Source organism: Podarcis filfolensis (genome assembly GCF_964270895.1).
Source record: "Podarcis filfolensis genome assembly, chromosome: 6".
NCBI classification, from domain to species: domain Eukaryota; kingdom Metazoa; phylum Chordata; class Lepidosauria; order Squamata; family Lacertidae; genus Podarcis; species Podarcis filfolensis.
The window spans coordinates 97,495,319-97,519,380 of NC_139609.1; the positions used below are offsets into that span (position 1 = coordinate 97,495,319).

The 24,062-nt window shown below is 46.8% G+C and overlaps 1 protein-coding gene across 1 annotated transcript; it reads left to right on the forward strand.

Moving 5' to 3' along the window:
* The first annotated feature begins 2,062 nt into the window (after nucleotides 1–2,062).
* Nucleotides 2,063–18,190, forward strand: LOC310764596 (BPI fold-containing family B member 1-like). Its single transcript, XM_083618866.1, has 16 exons — nucleotides 2,063–2,119; nucleotides 2,386–2,512; nucleotides 3,543–3,699; nucleotides 4,075–4,182; nucleotides 5,247–5,402; nucleotides 6,083–6,173; nucleotides 6,388–6,439; nucleotides 7,632–7,723; nucleotides 9,110–9,286; nucleotides 10,487–10,531; nucleotides 11,034–11,162; nucleotides 12,234–12,301; nucleotides 13,575–13,620; nucleotides 14,711–14,774; nucleotides 16,631–16,707; nucleotides 17,731–18,190. Exons 2-16 carry the CDS (start codon nucleotides 2,401–2,403, stop codon nucleotides 17,767–17,769), a joined length of 1,413 nt encoding a protein of 470 aa, XP_083474992.1. The 5' UTR covers nucleotides 2,063–2,119; nucleotides 2,386–2,400; the 3' UTR covers nucleotides 17,770–18,190.
* Nucleotides 18,191–24,062: the final 5,872 nt, after the last annotated feature.

Here is a 24,062-nt window from a genome sequence, read left to right on the forward strand (position 1 = left end):
AAATACAGTGGTCTGTTAAACATTAAAAGCTTCCCTAAACAGGGCTGCCTTCAGATGTCTTCTAAAAGTCTGGTAGTTGTTTTTCTCTTTGACATCTGGTGGGAGGGTGTTCCAAAGGACGGGCACCACCACCAAGAAGGCTCACTGCCTGGCTCCCTGTAACTTGGCTTCTCGCAGCGAGGGAACCGCCTGAAGGCCCTCAGTTCTGGACCTCACTGTCCGGGCAGAAAGATGGGGGTGGAGATGCTCCTTCAGGTCTACTGGACCGAGGCCATTTAGGGCTTTAAAGGTCAGGACCAACACTTTGAATTGTGCTCGGAAATGTACTTTTTAATGAGATCGCCCCCTAAATTTGTTGGCCCAGAGATAGAAAGAAGATAAAGTCCCTACCAAAGAAGAATGGCAGATCAAGTTGATGGATTATGCCGAAACAGCTATAAAATGACTGGAAGAATCAGAAAATAATAATAATAATAATAATAATAATAATAATAATAATAATAATAATAATAATACCTTTATTGTCAATGTACAACCTGTGTACAATGAAACGGTAAGACCAGGAATCAGGAAGAACAAAATTTTAATAAGAAATGGGGAAAATTTATAACTTGCCTTAAATACCATTGTAAACAGTTAAAATCATTAGTAGGATTGGAATATCACTTGTAGTTAAATGGTGAATTTTGCACACAATGGAGAGGTAAAAGATTTGGGTTGTCATAAAAGATGCAGGAAGATTTGATTAACAACAGGACCCACAAAGGGCAGGAGGGAAGTCCAAGAGAAAAAGTTTGGGAACCACTGATCTAAACAAAAGTCCATCCACATTTTTAAAAAACTCAGACCCTTCTCCCTAAGCGTCCAGGGGTGTTTGAATAAGAAGGGTTTCCCAGTAGTGATGTATGGAAGTGAGAGCTGGACCATAAAGAAGGCTGATCGCCAAAGAATTGATGCTTTTGAATTCTGGTACTGGAGGAGACTCTTGAGAGTCCCATGGACTGCAAGAAGATCAAACCTCTCCATTCTGAAGGAAATCAGCCCTGAGTGCTCACTGGAAGGACAGATCCTGAAGCTGAGGCTCCAAAACTTTGTCCACCTCATGAGAAGAGAAGATTCCCTGGAAAAGACCCTGATGTTGGGAAAGATGGAGGGCACAAGGAGAAGGGGACGACAGAGGACGAGATGGTTGGACAGTGTTCTCGAAGCTGCCAGCATGTTTGACCAAACTGCGAGAGGCAGTGGAAGACAGGAGTGCCTGGCGTGCTCTGGTCCAGGGGGTCACGAAGAGTCGGACATGACTAAACAACTAAACAACAACAAATGGACAGACACATTTTTCTAAATTCCAAGTACATACATCTTTGGCAAATGTAGAAAGAGATTTGAATGGCCGCTTACCTCTGGGTGAATGCATGAAGCATAATGGACCCAGAGGTCAGCTTACTGAATCCAGTTCCATTTGAAGTTGAGGATATATTAACACCCCAATACCCCTTTTCTTCATTAGGAAACCGTTGGCAGAATATCGACAGACTCAACACGGCCTGTGAGTACCAGAAAGCGAAGAAGGCACAAATCAGGGGCAGAAGAAATGAAGAAGCCATCCAGACTCACAACTCATTTGATCCCTTCTGGGCAAACTAGGCCAGCTGGGACTCCCAGTTCCCAAAGGTACACAAATTTGGGCCACTGGGTACCCAGTTTCTTATTCATGATGTTTTTAAGCCGAGATTTGATGGCCATCTGTTCTGGATACTTTAGCTGAGATTCCTCCATTGCAGCAAATGGGGCTGGAGGGTCTTTTCCAACTCTGCGATCTATGATTCTATGAGATTTCAGCTAAGCCATAACAAGAAGCTTCATCTTGCCAGAAATCCCCAAGCACAGTCCTGGTTCGGGACTTGCTTTTGAACTTGACACCTGCTCACCGGGATGATCAATATTTGTTTATTTGGGAGGATTCAACCTATAGACAAATATTTGGTGATTGGTAACAGCGGAAGCCATTGCACAGGCCCTCGCTTTTCCTCCTTGGTGGGGTATATAAATGCCACCCGGTTTTCGTGAGACAGACGAAGGAGAAAGTGAGGGAGACGAGACTTTCTACGCAATCTAGGTAGGAAAAGTCCGCGTGCACAAAAAGTGGCAGATTGTCACTCGGGAAAATATTCCTCAGTCGTGCTAAGTGGAAGAATTCCACTTGCTTAATTGTGTTACTTTGGTATGGCATTGGAAGGGGGGGGGAATTCCAGATAATACAAAGATACGGGTCACCAGGGGGTCATCTAGTCTGACCCGCTCTGGAACAGCAGAAAGCAAGCCTGCCTCTCCTCTTCCTCTCTCTTCTGTGTCTTATCACACCGACGCCATCCTTTTCAACAGGTCCAAGGACAGAGGATGTTTCCGGTTTTGGCCCTCGCCATCTTCTGCGGCCTCCTGGCCCAGAACACCCAAGGATATGCCAGCCCTCAGGCCGTTGTCAATCTCGGGCCAGAAATGCTTCAGCGCTGTAAGTCAAGGGTTTGCGCAAGGGACTCTAGGGGGCTCTTCCCTGACCTTGCCTGGCACTGCTTCCCTTTGCTGCATTGATCCAGACAGCACATGGATGCTCTGCACATTGCAATCCAACACCCGTTTTCTCTCCTCATGCACAAGCCTCAGCCGATACAAGTCTGCGCCCCTTAACCCTCAGCTTCCAAGCAGGAACTAAGAAGTGCCTGAGCCACTGCCTCCATTCATATTCAGGAATTGGCTGCATTTATTAGGAAAAGGAGGGACGAGGGTGGCGCTGTGGGTTAAACCGCAGAGCCTAGGACTTGCTGATCAGAAGGTTGGCGGTTCAAATCCCCGCAACGGGGTGAGCTTCCGTTGCTCGGTCCCTGCTCCTGCTTACCTAGCAGGAGAAGTTTTTCCCTGTTCAGGGAAGTTTTTAATCTGTGATATTTTAGTGTATTTTTGGTTTCTATGGAAGCCGCCCAGAGTGGCTGGGGAAACCCAGCCAGATGGGCGGGGTACAAATAATAAATTATTATTATTATTATTATTATTATTATAGCAGTTCAGGAGCGCGTCAAAGTGCAAGTAGATCAATAGGTACCACTCCAACGGGAAGGTAAACGGCATTTCCGTGCACTGCTCTGGTTCGCCAGAAGCGGCTTAGTCATGCTGGCCACATGACCTGGAAGCTGTACGCCGGCTCCCCCGGCCAATAAAGTGAGATGAGCGCCGCAACCCCAGAGTCGGCCACGAATGGACCTAATGGTCAGGGGTCCCTTTACCTTTTTACCGTTATTAGGAAAAGGACTTCCTTCTTTTGCGTTGTATACCTGACTCTTGGCTGTAGACATAATTTTCATTTGAGCAACGATGGTTAAAATGTCCCTTCCCTCTCCTTTTTAAACTGCTTGGTCTACACAAGAGGGCGGCGTTCCCCTCCCTAAAAAGTTTGGGAACTGCCGCTCTGGGTTCTCAAGCCCACAAGCATAATAGTCCCTCTGACCCATCAATCTCTAACTTGCCCTTTTCACATTGGCTTGCAGTGATTTCCCACCGGTTGGACAGCCAGGCTCTGGTCGGCCGTCTCCAGAATTTGCCCCTCCAGAGCATCTTGCAAGGTGGTTCCGGTGGATTGCTGGGCCTGGGAAACCTCCCCATCCTCGGAGGCCTGGTGGACGGGCTTCTGGGCAACATCTTGGGGTGAGCTGTGGGGTGTGACAGCCGGAATCTGGAGTGCACTACCGAAAAAAGACAACTGAAAATGTCGCGCCTTCTCTGCAAGGTCCAGAGTTTGGCAACAGGAGAACAGGCCTTTTCTGTGGTGGCTCCCCATCTGTGGGATGCTCTGCCCAGAGAAACTTGCTTGGCACTGTCCTTGAGGCACCAGGCAAGAGCATAATTCTTTACCCAGGACTTCAACCATTAAATAATCTATGGTCTGTTAATGCTAGGGACACGGGGGACCGGTGTTATGATTTTATTATTATGCTGTCTATTATTACGCTGTTTATTATCATTTATTTCTGTGCTCCGTAAAATGCGTTCTAAATGTTGTGCCCTTCCCATTCTGAGCAGGGTGAAGATCAGAAACATAGAGCTTCTCCGACTCGACATCCGTTTGGATGAGGTAGCAAAGCACATTATTGTGACTGTCCCAGCAGATGTGGAGATTGAAATAAATTTGTGAGTGCTTCTCCATGGTTCTTTAAGGGTGGCTGGGTGGAACAGGACACAGGCGGGCTGATAGGGGAGCCTGGGTTTCAAAACATGCTCTAAGACCAGTGCATTCCAACACAGAAAGGTTTGTGGATTCCGTCCCTTGTTCTTGCTGTTGTTTAGTCGTTTAGTCGTTTAGTTGTGTCCAACTCTTTGTGACCCCCTGGACCAGAGCATGCCAGGCACTCCTGTCTTCCACTGCCTCCCACAGTTTGGTCAAACTCATGCTGGTAGCTTCGAGAACACTGTCCAACCATCTCGTCCTCTGTTGCCCCCTTCTCCTTCTACGCTCCATCTTTCCCAACATCAGGGTCTTTTCCAGGGAGTCTTCTCTTCTCATGAGGTGGCCAAAGTCTTGGAGCCTCAGCTTCAGGATCTGTCCTTCCAGTGAGCACTCAGGGCTGATTTCCTTAAGAATGGATAGGCTTGATCTTCTTGCAGTCCATGGGACTCTCAAGAGTCTCCTCCAGCACCAGAATTCAAAAGCATCAATTCTTTGGCAATCAGCCTTCTTTATGGTCCAGCTCTCACTTCTCACTTCCATACATCACTAATTCCATCCCTAAAACCTTGTAAAGCCCCCACCCCCAAGGATGAAGAGGAACCTAAGGAGCTGCCGTGTACCATTGACCCACCAGTCTACACTGGCTGGCAGCAGGAATGGCTCTCCAGGTTGCAGACAGCGGCTGCCTCTCAGCCCTACCTGGATTGAGCCTTCTGCATGCGGAGCAGGTGTTCCACCACGGAGCTACCCTTTGGGTCACAAGCCAAAAGAAGCAAGCCAAGTTTGCTCTGGAGGACACAGTTGTACCAGGAGAAGGTCTCCCAGTTGTGCTGCAAGGGAAACGGTGTGCTTTGTCAAATGTCTAGATTTTAGAGAATCTTAGTAGAGTTGGGAGGAACTCCAAGGGTCATCTAGTCCAACCCCCACAAAGCAGGAAGTGCAACAAAAGCATTCCTGACAGATGGCCCTCGGAGGTGGTGTCTTACCTAAAGTATGTCTTAACGCCCCTTTCCTTCCCCGTTTTTAGGCCACTCAATCTAGGCAGGCTCCTTCACGTGAAGCTGTACCTGGACATCCAGGTTGCAGTTCGAATCCTGACAGACCCAGTGAGCGGCCATGTGAAACTGGTTGTTGGAAATTGCCACAATAACCCTGGCCACCTTAGAATCACCCTCCTCAACAGGTGAGTATGGAGTCATAGAACTGGATAGATGACAATCCTTTTGGATCAAGAAGGAGACTGGGAGGAAAGGCGGTGGCCTTCAAGATCACAGAAATGTCGAGCTGGAAGTGGCCTCTCATTCAGCCCCCTGCAACGCAGGAATCAAGGACTCCTCTGTTCCTTTATGCATCAGTTGCCTTAGATCATGGGTAGGCAAACTAAGGCCTTCTCAATCCAGCCTGTGGATGGTCCAGGCATCAGTGTGTTTTTACATGAGTAGAATGTGTTCTTTTATTTAAAATGCAACTCTGGGTTATTTGCGGGGCATAGGAATTCGTTCTTCTTCTTCTTCTTCTTTCCAAAATATAGTCCGGCCCCCCACAAGGTCTGAGGGACAGTGGACCGGCCCCCTGCTGAAAAGTTTGCTGACATCCTGCCTTAGATAGCCACCCCTCTCTGCCTAACAGTAGAGCCGGCGCTGTTCTGTCCCTGCCGCCCCACACCTATTGCAGGGCAAATATGGCCATGGGGGGTCCCTGCTGAACTCACACACAGGCTCCTTGGGCAGTGCAGAATCCCAACCACACAGGCTCCCTGCCGCAGATGTTTGCAGAGGGCTGTGGGGACTGACCCCCTGGTGTGACAGAGGGGTGAGAGCAGCGCACATGTCCCTGCCCTGACACGTTCTCCCTTCGTTCCAGAAAAGGACCTCTTCTCCAGACCGTCAATAACCTCCTGCGAGCCGTGACCGACATTCTGGAGAAGACGGTTCCCCATCTGCTGCAGAAAGAGGTGAGTCGTGAGTGGCTTCCTTCTGGTCCGCTTGCGGGGCACAAAGGCCAGTGGTCCTCCTGGGGTCTGGCTTGCTGAGATGCTCCTGAACTGCGCATGAGAGTATTACACATGCAGACACACTCCATTGTGAGTCCCTGAGAATGGCGGTTCTCCCTTGTCAATCACCTGAGTGGTTTTCTCTTTCCCCCCCCCTGCTTTGTTTTTTTGGCAGCTCTGCCCACTTGTCAACATGCTGCTAGAAGATGTGCTGAATTTGCTCCAAGGTGAGAGTCTTCTGCTCCCCTGTCTCCTTTTTCCTTCTCCCCAAGCACTTCTGTGGGAAAGTGTTGTGAAAGACAGAGGCCACAGACAACAACAACAACAACAACAACAATAATAATAATTTATTTATACCCCACCCATCTGCATACCTGTCAACCTTTCCCTTTTTAAAAGGGAAATTCCCTTATTCCAAATAGGATTGCTCGCAAGGGAAAGGTTGACAGCTATGCCCATCTGGCTGGGTTTCCCCAGCCACTCTGGGCAGCTTCCAACAAAATATTAAAATACAGTAGTCTATTAAACATTAAAAGCTTCCCTAAACAGAGCTGCCTTGAGATGTCTTCTAAAAGTCTGGTGGTAGTTCTTCTCTTTGACATCTTGTGAGAGGGCGTTCCACAGGGCAGGAGCCACCACCGAGAAGGCCCTCTGCCTGGTTCCCTGTAACTTGGCTTCGGTCCAGTATACCTGAAGGAGCGTCTCCACCCCCATCATTCAGCCCGGACACTGAGGTCCAGCGCCGAGGGCCTTCTGGCGGTTCCCTCACTGTGAGAAACAAAGCTACAGAGAACCAGGCAGAGGGCCTTCTCAATGGTGGCTCCTGCCCTGTGGAACGCCGTCCCATCAGATGTCAAGGAAATAAGCAGCTATCTTATCTTTAAAAGACATCTGAAGGCAGCTGTGTTTAGGGAAGCTTTTGATACAGTGGTACCTCGGGTTAAGTACTTAATTTATTCTGGAGGTCCGTTCTTAACCTGAAACTGTTCTTAACCTGAAGCACCACTTTAGCTAATGGGGCTTCCCGCTGCTGCCGCGCCACTGGAGTACGATTTTTGTTCTCATCCTGAAGCAAAGTTCTTAACCCGAGGTACTATTTCTGGGTTAGCGGAGTCTGTAACCTGAAGCGTCTGTAACCCAAGGTACCACTGTATTTAATGCTGTATTGTTTTTAACACTCGATTGGGAGCCGCCCAGAGTGGCTGGGGAAACTCAGCCAGATGGGTGGGGTATTAATAATAAATTATTATTATTATTATTATTATTATTATTGAACAACAGAGCAGGCAGCAACAAAGAAACTCTGGACTCCACCCACACACTGCTAAATTGGTTCACTTCCACCAGCCTTGCCTGCATTGTATCCCAGCCAGCCTCCCCCCTGGGTTGATGATTTCTCCCTCTGCCCTTCTCCCCCAGGCGCCTCGTCATCCTATGTGCACGGAGACATGATCCAGCTGCGACCCTCGTCCACCTCTCTCCGCAACGGAGTCATGCAAATTGGCTATGAAGTAAATCAGGGCTGGTTACTGCCGGGGGCGGGGAGGCCAGGAGCGTCTCGCCAGGAGGGGTTAAGGATGTGGCCCTCGGGACCTTTATGTTTTCCTCCACGTTGCTTTGCTAATCTATATCTTTTGACTCATTAAAAAAATGTCATGCAACATGGGGATTTGAGCCTTGGTCTCCTTGGCCAATGTTCAACGCAGGATAACACATGTGGCCTCAATCTAACAAGTTGTAGCTGTCACTCAACCACTTTGATTGGCAGAACTGGCGCTGTTAGAAGCGCTGCATAAGACCCTTTCCACGTGGGTAAGAACTCGGATTTTTTAGAGTAGCCGCACCTACACTTTGGAATTCCCTGCCTATTGACCCCAGACAGGCACTTTCACTGTACTTTTTGGGGTGCCTGCTAAAAACATTCTTGGGGACGCGGGTGGCACTGTGGGTTAAACCACAGAGCCTAGGACTTGCCGATCAGAAGGTTGGCGGTTCGAATCCCCACGACGGGGTGAGCTCCCATTGCTCTGTCCCTGCTCCTGCCCACCTAGCAGTTCGAAAGCACGTCAAAGTGCAAGTAGATAAATAGGTACCGCTCCGGTGGGAAGATAAATGGCGTTTCCGTGCGCTGCTCTGGTTTGCCAGAAGCAGCTTAGTTATCCTGGCCACATGACCTGGAAGCTGTATGCCGGCTCCCTGGCCAGTAAAGCGAGATGAGCGCCGCAACCCCAGAGTCGGCCATGACTGGACCTAATGGTCAGGGGTCCCTTTACCTTTACCTAAAAACATTCTTGTTTAGACAAGCCTGACCAGATAGGCAAGGTTAAGTCTACTGTTGTTTTAACGTTCCAAAAACCTTAAATTATCGTTGTTCGTTTTCTTATTGCTTCACTTTTTCTGCAGTCAAACTGTGCGTAATTTTTCAATGAAATGAACGCATAAAATAAACCTCTCTGCCCTGCCTTCTCTGTTAGAGACAGTGTGCCTCTCAATGCCTGTTGTGGGAATCACAAGTGGGGAGAATCTGGCTGTTGCACTAAGAACCTAAGAAGGGCTGGTTCATTTATCAGGCCAATGGGGGCCCATCTAGCCCAGGATCCTGTTCTCACAGTGGCCAACCGGATGCCTCAAAGGGAAAACCGCAAGCAGGATCTGTGCGTAAGAGTAGTGCTCTCCCTGTCCTGAGGTTTCCAACACCTGCTTTTCAGAAGCATTCCTGGAAAGCTTGCATTGCTGCAAAAGTTGGGGTCCCCTCCACACCTGCTGGCAACTTATAACCATGTATAGAATGCCCAAATTTGGAGAACGAACTTGCAATTCATGTGTCGGGGTTAGGCCCACTTGGACTGGGCTCAGATAGATCTTGTTTGGTCTTCTGACTTGTCTTTCCTTTCTAGGGCACTGTCCGCCTGCCTGGAGGGCAGAACTACATCGTCCCCTCTGGCACCGCCCCCCTTCCCCATGCGCCCCTGGGCGATGCTCCCATGAACATGCTCCTCAGCGACCACCTGCTGAGCGCGATGCTCAGAGCTTTCTTGACTCCAAGGGCTATAAACATCCACAGTCCACAGGAGGTATTGTGCGGAGTTCATTTTAGCATTTCAACGTTTTTAATGCATTACAGTCGTACCTTGGAAGTCAGTGGAATCCGTTCCGGAAGTCCGTTCGACTTCCAAAACGTTTGCTTGGCTTTTTCAGCCAGACAGGTTATAGCGAGTAATTGTGAAATATACTGGGAATCGAGAGTGGATTTCATGCTCTTTGTTCAGTTCATAGTGGTGAGGAGGAATGGATGTTCCCCCAGAATGTCTGCTTTATATACATTATTTACACAATGGGCCCCACGTGATTGGCTAATTCCGGGATTCTCCTGTAGGCCAATCAGGTTGCGGATTCACTTCCACCTGGAGCTGGATTGGGTGGCTCCTGTGGACCAATCAGACTGCTGCATTCTGGATCCTATTGTTCTAGGACCAATCAGACTGCTGCATTCTGAATCTTATTGTGCTAGGACCAATAAGACTGCTGCCTTTTGGATCCTATTCAACTCAGTACATAACAAATTGGAAAAATGCAGAAGTGCTAGGGGTGAACCAATGGAGGAAAAAACTGAATAATATTATAATTTTAGAATACCTAACTGTGAAGATACATAGAATGAAAGGGCTTAAGGTCAGTGAGAAAGAGGAGGATTGGTTTGAGAAGATATTGAATAATTTGGGTAGGTTTGAACAATTTGGGGCAATTAAAATGTTAAAAGTTAAATAAACCTTGTGGAGGGAGAAGTGTTAAGATATATAGAAGTGTACATATGGTTGATTTGAATATGTTATTATTGAATATTATTGAATATGTATATTATTGAATATGTATACCCAGTATATCAGCCGCCTGGGGGGTTTCACTTCTTGTGTTTTGGTGGTTGGTAAAAAACAAAAAAACAATTTTATAAAAGTTTGGAAACCAAATCACGGCTTCTGATTGGCTGCAGGAAGCTCTTCCCATCCCCCAAAATAAAAATGAGTCCCCTTGTTCTAATTAATGATGACGTTCAGAGTTCCTCTTTTGCTGCTTTGAACCCTTTGCAGCGGCGAAGCTGTTTCTCACACAGCCCTCTGTGGAAAGATAAGGGGGACAGTATGCCCCCCCCAATGTTTTCCCCACCACAAGTGAAAAACAGTAGAGAGAGCGTGAAGGAGTCTGGGTTAACCTTTGCTTTGAGGGAGAAAAACTGAGAATATAAACTCTTTCTTCTTCTTTCTGTTTCTTCAAAGATTACTGCATTCAGTCAACAGATGGCAGCTCTGTCTGGTTTTAAGGTCAGTATTATTAAAGATCCATCATTTCTAGCCTCCCTCTGCCAATAAATGATGTATGTATGCATGTATATGCATATTATTACTTCTACTGTGGCAGGACCTTTGGAACTCCCCGCCTATTGACACCAATCAGGTGCTTTTTTTTTTTGGCAATCCCTATCCAGATGCAAAGCGGCAAGGATTTTAATCTGTATGTAGTTCATTTGCATCTTAATTATTTGCAATCTTAATTATTATTTGCATGTTATAAATAGCTGCTTTTAATCATTTCGCAGGTCCTTTTACTGCTTTGTTGTTTTCCGCAAACTGCTTTGAGGATATTCTTTGCACCCAAGTGGTATAAAAATGTTATGAAATCAATCAATCAATCACTCAATCAATAAAATACTCTGCAAGGCTTGATGCATAGTCGTAATATCTATGGAGCAAAGTGCTAAGTGAGAGTCTCTTCGAAGCCTAATTGTGCTCAGGGGTCTCCTCTTCATGTCTTGGATCCTTGCAGGGTGGAATCCGGGCCTTGCAGGTCTCCTACGGGGCTCCTGCCCTCGCCCTGACCGTAGGAAGGATCGAGGTGAAGCAGAATATCGACGTCAAGGTGTTCAGCAGCCGGCATCTCTTCACTGTTCGTGCTGTAAGTAGCTGGTACACCAAAATATAATGATGATGATGATGATGATGATGATAAATTTTATTTATACCCTGCCCTCCCTGACCAGAGCCGGGCTCAGGGCAGCTAACACCAATAAAATCACAGTACAGTGGTGCCCCGCAAGACGAATGCCTCGCAAGACGGAAAACTCGCTAGACGAAAGGGTTTTCCGTTTTTTGAGCTGCTTCGCAAGACAAATTTCCCTATGGGCTTGCTTCGCAAGACGAAAACGTCTTGCAAGTTTGTTTCCTTTTTCTTAACACCGTTAATACAGTTGCGACTTGACTTCGAGGAGCAACTCATAGAACGCAGTGTACATAGTAGCCTTTTTTGAGGTTTTTAAAGACTTTGGTATTTTTGAAGCTTTTCCAAAACTTCTTTTGCAGCCATTTGGTAAGTTAAGCTTTTAAAACTTTTTTTTGGGGGGTTGGATTTTGGGTTGGGGTGTTTGGAATTCAAGGACTTGGTGTTGGGGAGGGGTTTGCAAGAATCTGGAAGCTTGTGGGTTTTTCCTGCATTTTTATGATTTTCTGTGACCATTGGGCCACTCTGCTGTTTTTTAAAAAAAAATCTGGGTTTGAATTTTGAAATGCTCTTTACAGTATGTGTGACTTTAAAGAGTACTTAATAAACTCTTGTTGTACCAAATTTGGCTTTGTTTGGACTTTTTTTAACCATAGGAACGCATTAATTGATTTTCAATGCATTCCTATGGGATTTCGTGCTTCGCAAGACGAAAAATTCGCTAGACGAAAAAAATCATGGAACGAATTAATTTCGTCTTGCGAGGCACCACTGTAAAAACATAATAGAGGAAGGGGGGGGAAGCCTGCAACCCTACCTCCTCCATAGGGCGGAAGTGGCTTTGCGAAAAGCCCACCTGGATCAGACCAAAGGGACTGTGTAGCTCAGCATCCTGTTTCTCCCAGAGGCCACAGAGATGCTCCCATGAAGCCCCGAAGCAGAGCATTCCAAGAATTCCCCTTTTCCCCAAGGTTCAGTTCAGAATGCAGCAGCCTTTCAAGTTAACACCAATCTTCTTTTCAATCACAGACGGTGACTTCGCTTGGGGCCGTTTCTGTGGCCGGAGGGAGCCTGAGACTGACTCTTCACCTTGAAGGGTAAAGAAAACCCCCAATTTATTTGGCATCACAGGAACGTAAAAAGAGTCTGCGCTGGGGGAGGCAGCTCAGATCAGTCGCATTACCGTGCGATATTGGGGGTGCCTTGAAATCAGCCGCCCTGCTCTCCCTCATGCAAAGAGTGATATATTGCTGCGTATTGCCGGGTCAAAATCATTACAGTGGTACCTCTGGTTGCGAACTGGATCCGTTCTGGAGCCCCGTTCACAACATGAGCAGAACGCAACCCGCGTCTGCGCGTGCGTGGGTCGCGATTCACCGCTTCTGCGCATGTGTGTGACGTCATTTTGAGCGTCTGTGCATGCGCGAATAGCGAAACCCAGAAGTAACCTGAAAATGCTCAACCTGAAGCAAACGCAACACAAGGTACGACTATATTGCATTATGTGATTTCAAAAGTGATTTTGGCCAAAGTATTGAAAAACCGCACAGCGCTAAAACAGACCATACAATTTGTGATATTACCATGCCAAAATGGGAGGGGGAATAGTTGGGGGGAGGCAAGGGATGGGGCTGCGGACCCCTAATTGGGAACCACTGCTCCAAAGCAACATGAGAGGCTAGAAGGGGAATGGGACTTGGGGGGCGGAAATCCACTCTGACTCCTGCAGGAGCCGCTCACTGGAGGCCAGCTCCCTCTGCAGCCGGAAGGAATTGTTGGGATGCATCCAAGGGAACGGGGGCAATTGGCAGGCCCCCAGCTGTCTCCAGCCCACCAGCCGGCAGCTGGGCGATATCTGGTCCTTGGATCAACATGTAAACTGTGACTCGAGCCTCAGAAACCTTCAGAGGCTGAGCACACAAGCCAGCAGAGAAAATAACTTTGCAACAGAAGGGCAGAGAGAGGCTGTGTAAAGCATATTTACAGGCATTCAGCATCAGGACAAAAGGGAAAACATGTCTTCTCCCCTTCGTGTCCAAGCAAAAGGGCATAAGCAAAAGCTATACACAAAATGGAAGTTCCCAGCAAGCTGTGCTGGAGAGTAAACAGGCATGTGACACACAACAATTCCACACATCTGTTTTAAGGTGGAACGGAACATCAATATCCTAACCGGAATATCATCAGATCATAGAATTGTAGAGTTGGACTAGTTGGTTTAAATACAACGTTTCAGGTTGTTGCTCAGATGCAACAGAGCCGTTCCTTAGCAAAGAGAAATTTTTAGCCAAAACACATTATTATTATTATTATTATTATTATTATTATTATTATTATTTTAAAATCTCCTGTTTTATTGTTTCTTTTCAGGATTGACAATCTCTCCTTGATCAACTCTTCAGTTGGAAACTTTGATGTAAGTAGCATATCCCAAGAAAGCAGTGGCTAAGCCTGTAAACCAGGAAAGTCCCCCGTTCAAATCTTACCTCAGCCGCAAGCTTAATAAACCTTCAGCTTCCCATTCCAATTGCGCCTCCTGCAAATAGGCCGGGGGATGTTGGGGGGGTCACTTTTGCTCAACTCTAGAGGAGAGCAGTCCTGTTCTGTGCAAAGGAAAAGAAAATTCCCTTTGGGGTTCAAGGGCAGAGGCTCAAACCAGATTCCTGGTTAGCCAGACTTTATTCAGTAACGCATTACAGGGTGGAATAGACACATCTAAAAAACGCCGTGAAAATGCTTTTTTAAAAAAATGTTTTGAAAAATACATTGAATTTGCCATAGCTCACCATCGCCATCTAGTGTCACATTTGTATAATGCACATTACAACACACTTTAAACGTTTTGTTTGCAGCTGTATAGCTGAGACCCAGGACAGAGTCCAAACAGTCTGCAAGAGCTTTCCATTATGACACATTATTTGTTGGGGAGGGTCACCTAGGTTGTTCCATCTTTTCCCCAACCATCTCTCATCCAACCACAGTCCTTTTTATTTTTACTGTACATGCAGAGCCCTCCTTGCTCCTTAACTGGAGCAGTTTTTCACTCTCAGCTTTGGGCACCTCCTAAACTGGTTCTTGCTGTGGTCCAGTCGCTCCCTTGTGTGCATGAAGCTGGCCTGACTGATCATTCTTTTTTTGCAGAAATTCTGCCTCACGGGACACCCCTTTGCAGAGGGTGTTTGTGTGTGCCCTTTGCAGGTTGGAGGGGCTGTGTTTAAAATAACGTGGTTTGTTTGTTTTGCACAACTTAAGAACTGCTTCCTAGCAGTGAATAATAATAAACATACATTAAAACCGTTCCATCCATCCATGCAAACGTTTGGAAATGCTTTTTGACATTTAAATTGAGCGTCTCTAGAAACACAATCGTGATTCAGCAACGCAGCAGCAAAGTTGTGATGGAGATGAAAACTTGCTTTCCAGTTAACGGAGGGACCTTTTTTTCCCCTGTTGTTGTCATCATCTGACCTCCCCTGTTTGCTTTCCTTCCTTCATTTGTGTTTCAGGTGCAGCACCTGACAAGCGCAATTTCACACCTGGTGTCTGCCTTCCTTTTACCACATCAGAACCGTAAGGATGAGTGGTGGCAGGTCGGGAGGGTTGGGAGGCAATATATATTGCACAGGGTCCAGCGATCATCTTCCCTGTCTTGCTGCTGGGGGCCAGCCATCCAGAGGGGTCGTTCACTGGACTGCTGCATGATGTCCACAGCCATGGAAAGCATGAAGTCACTTTGATTCCTATGTGCAAAGACAGCTGTCCACATCAGTCCAACACTGTCAGGTGAAAAGTCTCCAGAACAGGGCAGGGAAATGCAGCTGTTTTCTAGAAGGGCTTTCGGAATTGCATTGTGTGAACTTGCCTGATCCATCACTTCTGAACTCAAATGCACTTGGGCAAAAAAAATGAGAGGCACAAATACAAGATGGGTGACACCTGGCTTGAGAGCAGTACATGTGAAAAGGATCTAGGAGTCTTGGTTGACCACAAACTTGACATGAGCCAACAGTGTGACGCGGCAGCTAAAAAAGCCAATGCAATTCTGGGCTGCATCAATAGGAGTATAGCATCTAGATGAAGGGAAGTAATAGTGCCACTGTATTCTGCTCTGGTCAGACCTCACCTGGAGTACTGTGTCCAGTTCTGGGCACCACAGTTCAAGAAGGACACTGACAAACTGGAACGTGTCCAGAGGAGGGCAACCAAAATGGTCAAAGGCCTGGAAACGATGCCTTATGAGGAACGGCTAAGGGAGCTGGGCATGTTTAGCCTGGAGAAGAGGAGGTTAAGGGGTGATATGATAGCCATGTTCAAATATATAAAAGGATGTCACATAGAGGAGGGAGAAAGGTTGTTTTCTGCTGCTCCAGAGAAGCGGACACGGAGCAATGGATCCAAACTACAAGAAAGAAGATTCCACCTAAACATTAGGAAGAACTTCCTGACAGTAAGAGCTGTTCGACAGTGGAATTTGCTGCCAAGGAGTGTGGTGGAGTCTCCTTCTTTGGAGGTCTTTAAGCAGAGGCTTGACAACCATATGTCAGGAGTGCTCTGATGGTGTTTCCTGCTTGGCAGGGGGTTGGACTCGATGGCCCTTGTGGTCTCTTCCAACTCTATGATTCTATGATTCTATGAATTTAAGGAACGTCCCACCACTTTCTCCCAGGAAAACCCGCTCTTTATTGCCAAATTGGAGCAAACATCAGTCAGTTTTTCTGTGAATTGATGTTTGTTCCGATTCAGTGCTAAAGAGTGGGTTTTGCCAGGAAAGTGGACGGGCGAAAGCAACACCGCTCAGAAAATTGCTTGGCCCCCTGCTTTCTAGGCAAGGGACTAGCAGAAGTGAGAAGAAGCCCTTAGTTAGTCTCCAGATTCGGCACTTACTGAATGTTGCGCTGCAATTCCTGGCTCAAAATGTGCTTGAAACGCATCAAGAAATACATACATTGCCAGAACATATTTTTGCAGACTTCAATTTATTTATTTTTTGGCAGATGAATGCACAGACAGAATAGTCTTATGATGGAACACACATGGATATGAATATATATATAACTGATTAATATAATTAATATAAAAATGGCACAGAGGAGTAATAGATTGATTTGTCCCTTCCCCCAATCTTCCTCCTCCTCTCTCTTTCCTTGGGGTGTTGACTTTTTGATCAGGTTGCCTGTTAAATCATTCTGATTAAAAATAATTATTATCACAGTGCCCCTCGCTGTTCAGTCACATTATTTGGCAGATCTGTGGCCCTGCTAGCAAAGGTTTATTTATTTCATTAAATTTGCACATTGCTTCATGGTACCAAAACAGACAGACAGACAGACAGACAGCTCACCCTGTGCCCAATGCAATGTGTGAAAAGGGCGATTGCATCTGTTCTCTTTCATGTCCCCAGCACTCACGAGATCTTTCTCTTTCAGATCTGCTGGCAGAAGGCTTCCCATTGCCTCTGGTGCAACAGCTTGGCATTGACCATCTCAACGCTGCCCCTGGCCAGGTAAGGATGCTCTAGTCCAGTGGTCCCCAAGCTTTCCCATAAGCTTTTCCATAAGGACCCCTGCCCTGTAAAAAGCATTATTCAGAACAGCGGTTTGCACAACCCACTAAGGAAGATAATAACAGAAGAAAATTAGAAACGGCGACGATTATCCATTGACACACACTACATTCAAAATCCAATGGTTCTACTAATTCCCCCCCCCCAAAAAAAAATTGATGAAGCGAGTGATGCCAGCTTCTCAAAGTCTCCTAGTCATTTAAACATAGCTGTCAACGTTTCCCTTTTTTAAAAGGAAATTCACTTATTCCGAATAGGATTCCTCGCAAGAAAAGGGAAAAGTTGGCAGCTATGCATTTAAATCTCCAGCGCCTTGTGGAGCAAAACGGCTGTGAGCTGCTCTTGGGAGCCCACATGCCATAGCCAAGAAGAAAACAGGCTTGAAATTGTGGCCAGTAATATCCAAGGCAACACGATGACCAAATACAATAATACGATATCAATATACACTCTTTATATAATATGAGATATATGAAATCACATAAACAGAAAACTTAGGAATCTCTGAAAGTCACAAAATATGCACTCTTAATGCAATGCATCAGATTCTTATCTGGTGAAAAAGCTTTGTTTATGGCGTCCAACGCCGCCGAAGTAGTTCGCAAACAGATGTTGTGAACAGGGATTCCAGATATACCCACTGATACATTGCTTCTTTCAGAGACTTGCATAGTCTTCAAAGACTTTCAGAGACTTATAAGACTTGTGATTATTTGGTTTTATGTTTTCAAGAAAATCCATTAAGAGTGCATATTTTGCGACTTTCAGAGATTCGTAAGTTTTCTGTTTATGTGATTTCATATATTTCATATTACATAAAGAGTGTCTATTGATACCGTATCATTGTATTTGGTCGTCGTGTTGCCTTGGATATTACTGACTATTGTTTGCAACACAGGGGTTAAATTGTTTGGTTACTTGAAATGATGGCCAGCATTAATGCGACTGTCTTCCTTTTCACAGAACGCGCTTCTGCTCTTTGCTCCCCCACTGGCTTCCTGAATGTGGGGATCAAGATCCTGACCTGAATCAGAGGGAAAGATCCTGGAACAAGATGTGTAACGCTGCTGCTGCTGCTGCTTCCCTTCCCTTCCCCCTTTACGCCTCTGCTTTCGTAGGATTGTAGAATGGGAAGAGACCCCGAGGGTCATCTAGTCCACCCCCTGCAATGCACGGGTCACAACTGAAGCACCCCTGACAGGCAGAGCTTTGGACCTCTGGAGCCTGTGACATCCCTTGGCTCTCTGCTTCAGGGGCTCGAAAGCAGCAATGGATCCTTTGCAACGCGATTTCCGGAGCTAGATTTGCCTCCTGCCATTTGGGAATGGCACAAATGTCAAAGCTTCCCTCTGTGAATTGTTAAGATGTTCTGCTTGCTTATCTTGCCTTGATAATAAAACATTTCTCTTCACAACACCAAGAAGGTCTCAAAGTCTGCTCTTTTCAAACATCTAGGGCAAAAATCTTCTCCCCTCTTGTGCCAAAGGCAAGACTCCTGAGCTCAGATTTTGAAGCAGCGGGGTCTTCTTTTGATAATGGCTTAGCCCCAGAACCTGATTTCCATGTCAGGAACTCACAAAACATGTGGGGCGATGCAGAAGAGGGGATTTGGATACAGTGCCTTTGCTTCAACTGTGGGTGGGCTTAGCTGGCTGGAAGGACAGGTGCTTTGAATGTAGAAGGTCCCAAGAGGTTGGGTCTCCAGCACTTCCAGCTAAACGGCTCTCAGGCGAAAGGGCTTGGGGAGACCTCTCTGACCGAGGTCTTGGAGAGTTGCTGCCACACAGAGGGGATGGTGTTGGCTGAGATCAGCCTTCCACAAGTGCTTCTTTCCAAATAAGTGTGTTTTGCACCAGGGCAGCAGGAGAAAACCACATTTTCTTCAGGGTATTGGGACTATCCTGTGACTTAAGTGAGTTTAAAATGCAAAACTTCAAATAGGCTCCTTTGGAAGGGGGGATATAAATGGAAATCATAATCATTTGTTGGGTTTTGAAAATCAGGGCTGGCAGACTTGCTTCTTTGTCACAAATGGATGTGATTGTACCCCACCACACACACACACACACACACACACACACCTTATTCTATTACACTACGAACAATTGGGACGTGGGTGGCGCTGTGGGTTAAACCACATAGCCTAGGAGTTGCTGATCAGAAGGTTGGCAGTTCAAATCCCCGCGACGGGGTGAGCTCCCGTTGCTCGGTCCCTGCTCCTGCCAACCTAGCAGTTCGAAAGCACGTCAAAGTGCAAGTAGATAAATAGATACCGCTCCGGCGGGAAGGTAAACGGCGTTTCCGTGCGCTGCTCTAGTTCGCCAGAAGCGGCTTAGTCCTGCTGGCCACATGACCCAGAAGCTGTACACCGGCTCCCTTGGCCAGGAAAGCGAGATGAGCGCCGCAACCCCAGAGTCGGTCACGACTGGACCTAATGGTCAGGGGTCCCTTTACCTTTACCTTTATGAACAATTAGAATATTATATGAGTGTGATGCTCACATTCACTAGGGCTGATTGATTTCAGAAAGGAACTGGTCTGAAACATTTTAGCAGCCTCCTTTGTGAGTGTTCCTTGCAATACGCATACATGACCAAACTTTAGCAGTCGCAAAAGCAACACAACCCCTTCCACCTTCTCCATGGAAATTTGTGAGTGCATTGTGGAATATCACGCATACAACATGCAACTTTGTGTGTATATATGCACTGTTTATGTGTTTCCCGTCCCCCACATAATTCAACATAAAACAACACAGACAAATCTATGAAATGCAGAGCGATGTGCTTTGATAATAAAGCAGGGAGGTTGGGCAACAGAGGCCAAAAACACTTCTCCCTTTGTCTCCCTGATCTGTCTTTGATTTCAGCAATCGGTCTTCTTATCAAAGACACTTTCCAGCTCCATCTGTAAAAATAAAAATAAATAAAATCTCAGAATAGAATCACAATGTAGCTGCCACTTAAATGCTTCCAGGTCCTAACACAAACGCGATTGATCTTGCTGTTATCTGCATAGACATAGTGCTTCCCAAAAGAAATCAAAGAGTGCCCCCTTTCTGTTGAATTTAGGAACATTGTTTCTGAGCACAATTCAAAGTGTTGGTGCTGACCTTTAAAGCCCTAAGTGGCCTCGGCCCAGTAGACCTGAAGGGCATCTCCACTGTAATAAACAGAAATCTGCCCTTATTCCCTTATGAGGGACACAAGAGCCCTTATAGAGTCCTGTGCAGGTTCTCCATCGGTCGGAGAAAAATAACAGAGGCCAACCAGAGAATATTGAGAAGTAAAGCAGCTCGTAAGCCTGATCTTTATTGATCTGTTGCAACAGGGTGCTCCCCTCACACGCAGGAAAGGAGGAGGAACCCAGAACCAAGGTGTGTTCGCCCTTATATAGACGTGTTAAATTGCCCGCCCTGGAGTCCAAGACCACCTGCCAGACACATCATACTTACATCACAGAAAAGGCGGTCTGCAGCAGAAATCTGAGTGTGTTGTTTATCTCCTGTTGTTGTTTATCTCCTGTCTGGCACGTTACCTGTTAATGGTCACTTGATTGGATTGCCTGGGGAGCCTGGCCAGTCTTTTGTAATGATAAATACTTAGTTCCTGAGCCAGGTCACTGGCTCACACCCTATTCATATCTTAAATGTGCCCTTAAGACAGGATTTGTGAAGGAAAAGACAATGGGGAGGTTTCCCACTTTGACCTTGCAGAGAAATATTTGAGGCCAATTTGTTCAGGACTTTTTTTCTGTGGGGTTTCAGACATGTGGTTTATATATTTATGTACGTGCTTGCTTGGTACATTTATGGACATTTATTACATATATAAGACGTTAAAATTCTTATAACACCACCCTCATCGTTCAGCCCAGACACAGAGGTCCAGCTCCGGGGGCCTTCTGGCGGTTCCCTCCCTGCGAGAAGTGAGGTTACAGGGACAGAGGGCCTTCTCAGTGGAACACCATCCCTTCAGATGTCAAGGAGATAAAGAACTACACAACTTTTAGAAGACGTCTGAAGGCAGTCCTGTATAGGGAAGTCTTTTAACATGTAATGCTTCACTATGTTTTTATATATGTTGGAAGCTTTTTCGCCCTGTTCCCTTCCAGTGGCAAAACCCAGCAATAGCTGAAGTTGGGGCTCAGGTGTGAGATCGCTTGCAAGTACACAGCTGCATCCCTGGGGAGTGAGGTTACCTGAACATTTGTGTCCAGGGACTTCTGGTGCCAGCAGCAACAGCAGCCGAGCAGGATCAGTCCTCTCTCTCAGCCTGGTCTGGTGGAGACTCCCAAAAGCAAAAGGGCTTCATCTTTGCAGAACTGCAACCGACTCCAAGAGGTGAGCAGCAAACGACTAACTTAGCTGCATGCCCAGCTCTGGTCTCTTGGTGGCAAAGTCCTGTGGGGAGGGGGGAAGTGGGGGCGGGACTTGCGCATGGGGAGGGATTTCTGGAGCACCCAGGATCAGGGGTCAAGAAGCAACCTGAAACCTGTGGTTGAAGGTATACCTTGTAGTCCATGACTGAGGATAGATTACTATGCAATGTCAGTTTCTCACTTTTCAGTTTTACGGTCAGTTCTCTACATTTTCCATATCCTTTTGGGATTTTTTCAAGTCAGCATGAAAATGTCCTTACAGAGACACTTTTTTAAATGTGATTTTGCCTAATGCACGCATTTTTGCAAAGCAGTTTTCCTTGATCAAATGCATGTTTATGGGTTATTTCTCCAAAAATGTACATTTGCATGGAGACTTCACCCCAGTGCATTTTGGTGCACATTAATTGACTGGAGAACTGCATTGCAAAATTCAGAGAATTGTGAATTTCAAAGGATAGCAGTGTTTCACTTCGTGTTTTGTTTTGGAACGTGTGAATTCAATGCAAACAGAATCAAATTTACCCCCCCCCCCATCCAACACTGATAATCGTCCACACAGTTGCCAACTTTTTCCTGGAAAGTACTCCCCTACTAGTCCTCTCTCTCTGCAAATTGGATTAGCAAGTCCCTATATTTGACGCTGGACTGAACTCTCCTGAATATTTCCCTATCATCTCTAACAGGCGTCTCTAGGTTTCTGGCATCCTTCTTGCGAACTTCATGCTAGAAATTTCTGCAATAAGAGGAGAAGATGGTCCGAGCATGGAGACTTCTCTTCTTCTGCGGTTTCCTGAGCCTGACTCTGGGACATGAGGGCCGGGGGGTCTTTCTGAGGATCAAGAAGAAATACCTGGAAGAAAGTAAGCATCACACTGACACCTCCCTGACTTGGGGAAGCCACACAATCACAGCTGCCTCGGGGAGGATCGTGAGAAATGAAAACATTCCCATTTTCTGTATCAGATCGTGTAGGCAGATCCACCTTGCCGAGCAGTTGGCACAAGAGGTGGATGGGCAGGGGATTTTGGAAACTGGAGGCACTGCCAGCCTGGTGAGTGGATCTCCTTTCCCCAGGCAGAGGACACTGAGTTCCTTTAACAGGAGAGGCTAGGAAATGAGCCCAGAGTCTTCTCTGGGCTCAACCACCACCACCCTCTGGGGAGGGACAGGAATTGTTCTATCCACTACACCTTTCACAGCTACCTTGACGTATTCTGAAGTCTGCAACTGTTGTCCTTGCTCCTCTGGCCCAGAATCGGAATTCGAGGCGAAGGCATGGTGTTGTCAGGGACTGGGCAGAGGAGGAACGGTGGAGACTGCTTCCCCACCCTGACCCTTCCAGGGAGGAGTAAGAGGAAGACAGTATAGATTCACAACAGGGGTTTGAGGGAAGTCACAGCTCAGAGGTGGGACGTGGGTGGAACTGTGGTCTAAACCACAGAGCCTAGGACTTGCCGATCAGAAGGTTGCGGTTCGAATCCCCACGACGGGGTGAGCTCCCATTGCTCGGTCCCTGCTCCTGCCAACCTAGCAGTTCGAAAGCACATCAAAGTGCAAGTAGATAAATAGGTACCGCTCCAGCAGGAAGGTAAACGGCGTTTCCATGCGCTGCTCTGGTTCGCCAGAAGCGGCTTAGTCCTGCTGGCCACATGACCCGGAAGCTGTACGCCGGCTCCCTCGACCAGTAAAGCGAGATGAGTGCTGCAACCCCAGAGTCGGCCACGACTGGACCTAATGGTCAGGGGTCCCTTTACCTTTACCTTACAGCTCAGAGGCAGATGAGGGGGAAAGCTGGGAAATCATGGGAGAGCCGGAGCAACAACACCCAGCTGACACATAGAATCATAGAATCATAGAATCATAGAGTTGGAAGAGACCACAAGGGCCATCGAGTCCAACCCCCTGCCAAGCAGGAAACACCATCAGAGCACTCCTGACATATGGTTGTCAAGCCTCTGCTTAAAGACCTCCAAAGAAGGAGACTCCACCACACTCCTTGGCAGCAAATTCCACTGTCAAACAGCTCTTACTGTCAGGAAGTTCTTCCTAATGTTTAGGTGGAATCTTCTTTCTTGTAGTTTGGAACCATTGCTCCGTGTCCGCTTCTCCGGAGCAGCAGAAAACAACCTTTCTCCCCCCTCTATGTGACATCCTTTTATATATTTGAACATGGCTATCATATCACCCCTTAACCTCCTCTTCTCCAGGCTAAACATGCCCAGCTCCCTTAGCCGTTCCTCATAAGGCATCGTTTCCAGGCCTTTGACCATTTTGGTTGCCCTCCTCTGGACACGTTCCAGTTTGTCAGTGTCCTTCTTGAACTGTGATGCCCAGAACTGGACACAGTACTCCAGGTGAGGTCTGACCAGAGCAGAATACAGTGGCACTATTACTTCCCTTCATCTAGATGCTATACTCCTATTGATGCAGCCCAGAATTGCATTGGCTTTTTTAGCTGCCGCGTCACACTGTTGACACGTTGCCATTAGAAAGCATTCCAGACCCTCCATCTCCCAGAAACTGGTGAGCCTTAAAAGTAAGAGAGCAAAGAGCTCAGAGACAGAGGGCACGTAGTAGCACCCCTAGAGGAGATGGTGAGAATGACGAACAAGGAAGTGGGGGAGATGACGGGTGGAGATTCATTTGGGACAACACCATTATCCAAGAGGCTGGGTTCTATAACCTCTCTCTGTTAAGATTGAAATAAAAAAGGATGCTAGTAAACCTTGTCTTTTCATGGGCAACCAGCTGGGATCCACTGACAGCATCCTGACAGGTGTCAATTTTGCTGTTGCAGTGACACAGCATGGTTCCTGACAGTCCTACTTCTTGGCGTCACGTTCCTCCAGGTGTTCGGCTCTTGCAGCGGATGATATTCCTTCTTCCTACGGTCACCCCATCTGTGTCATGGC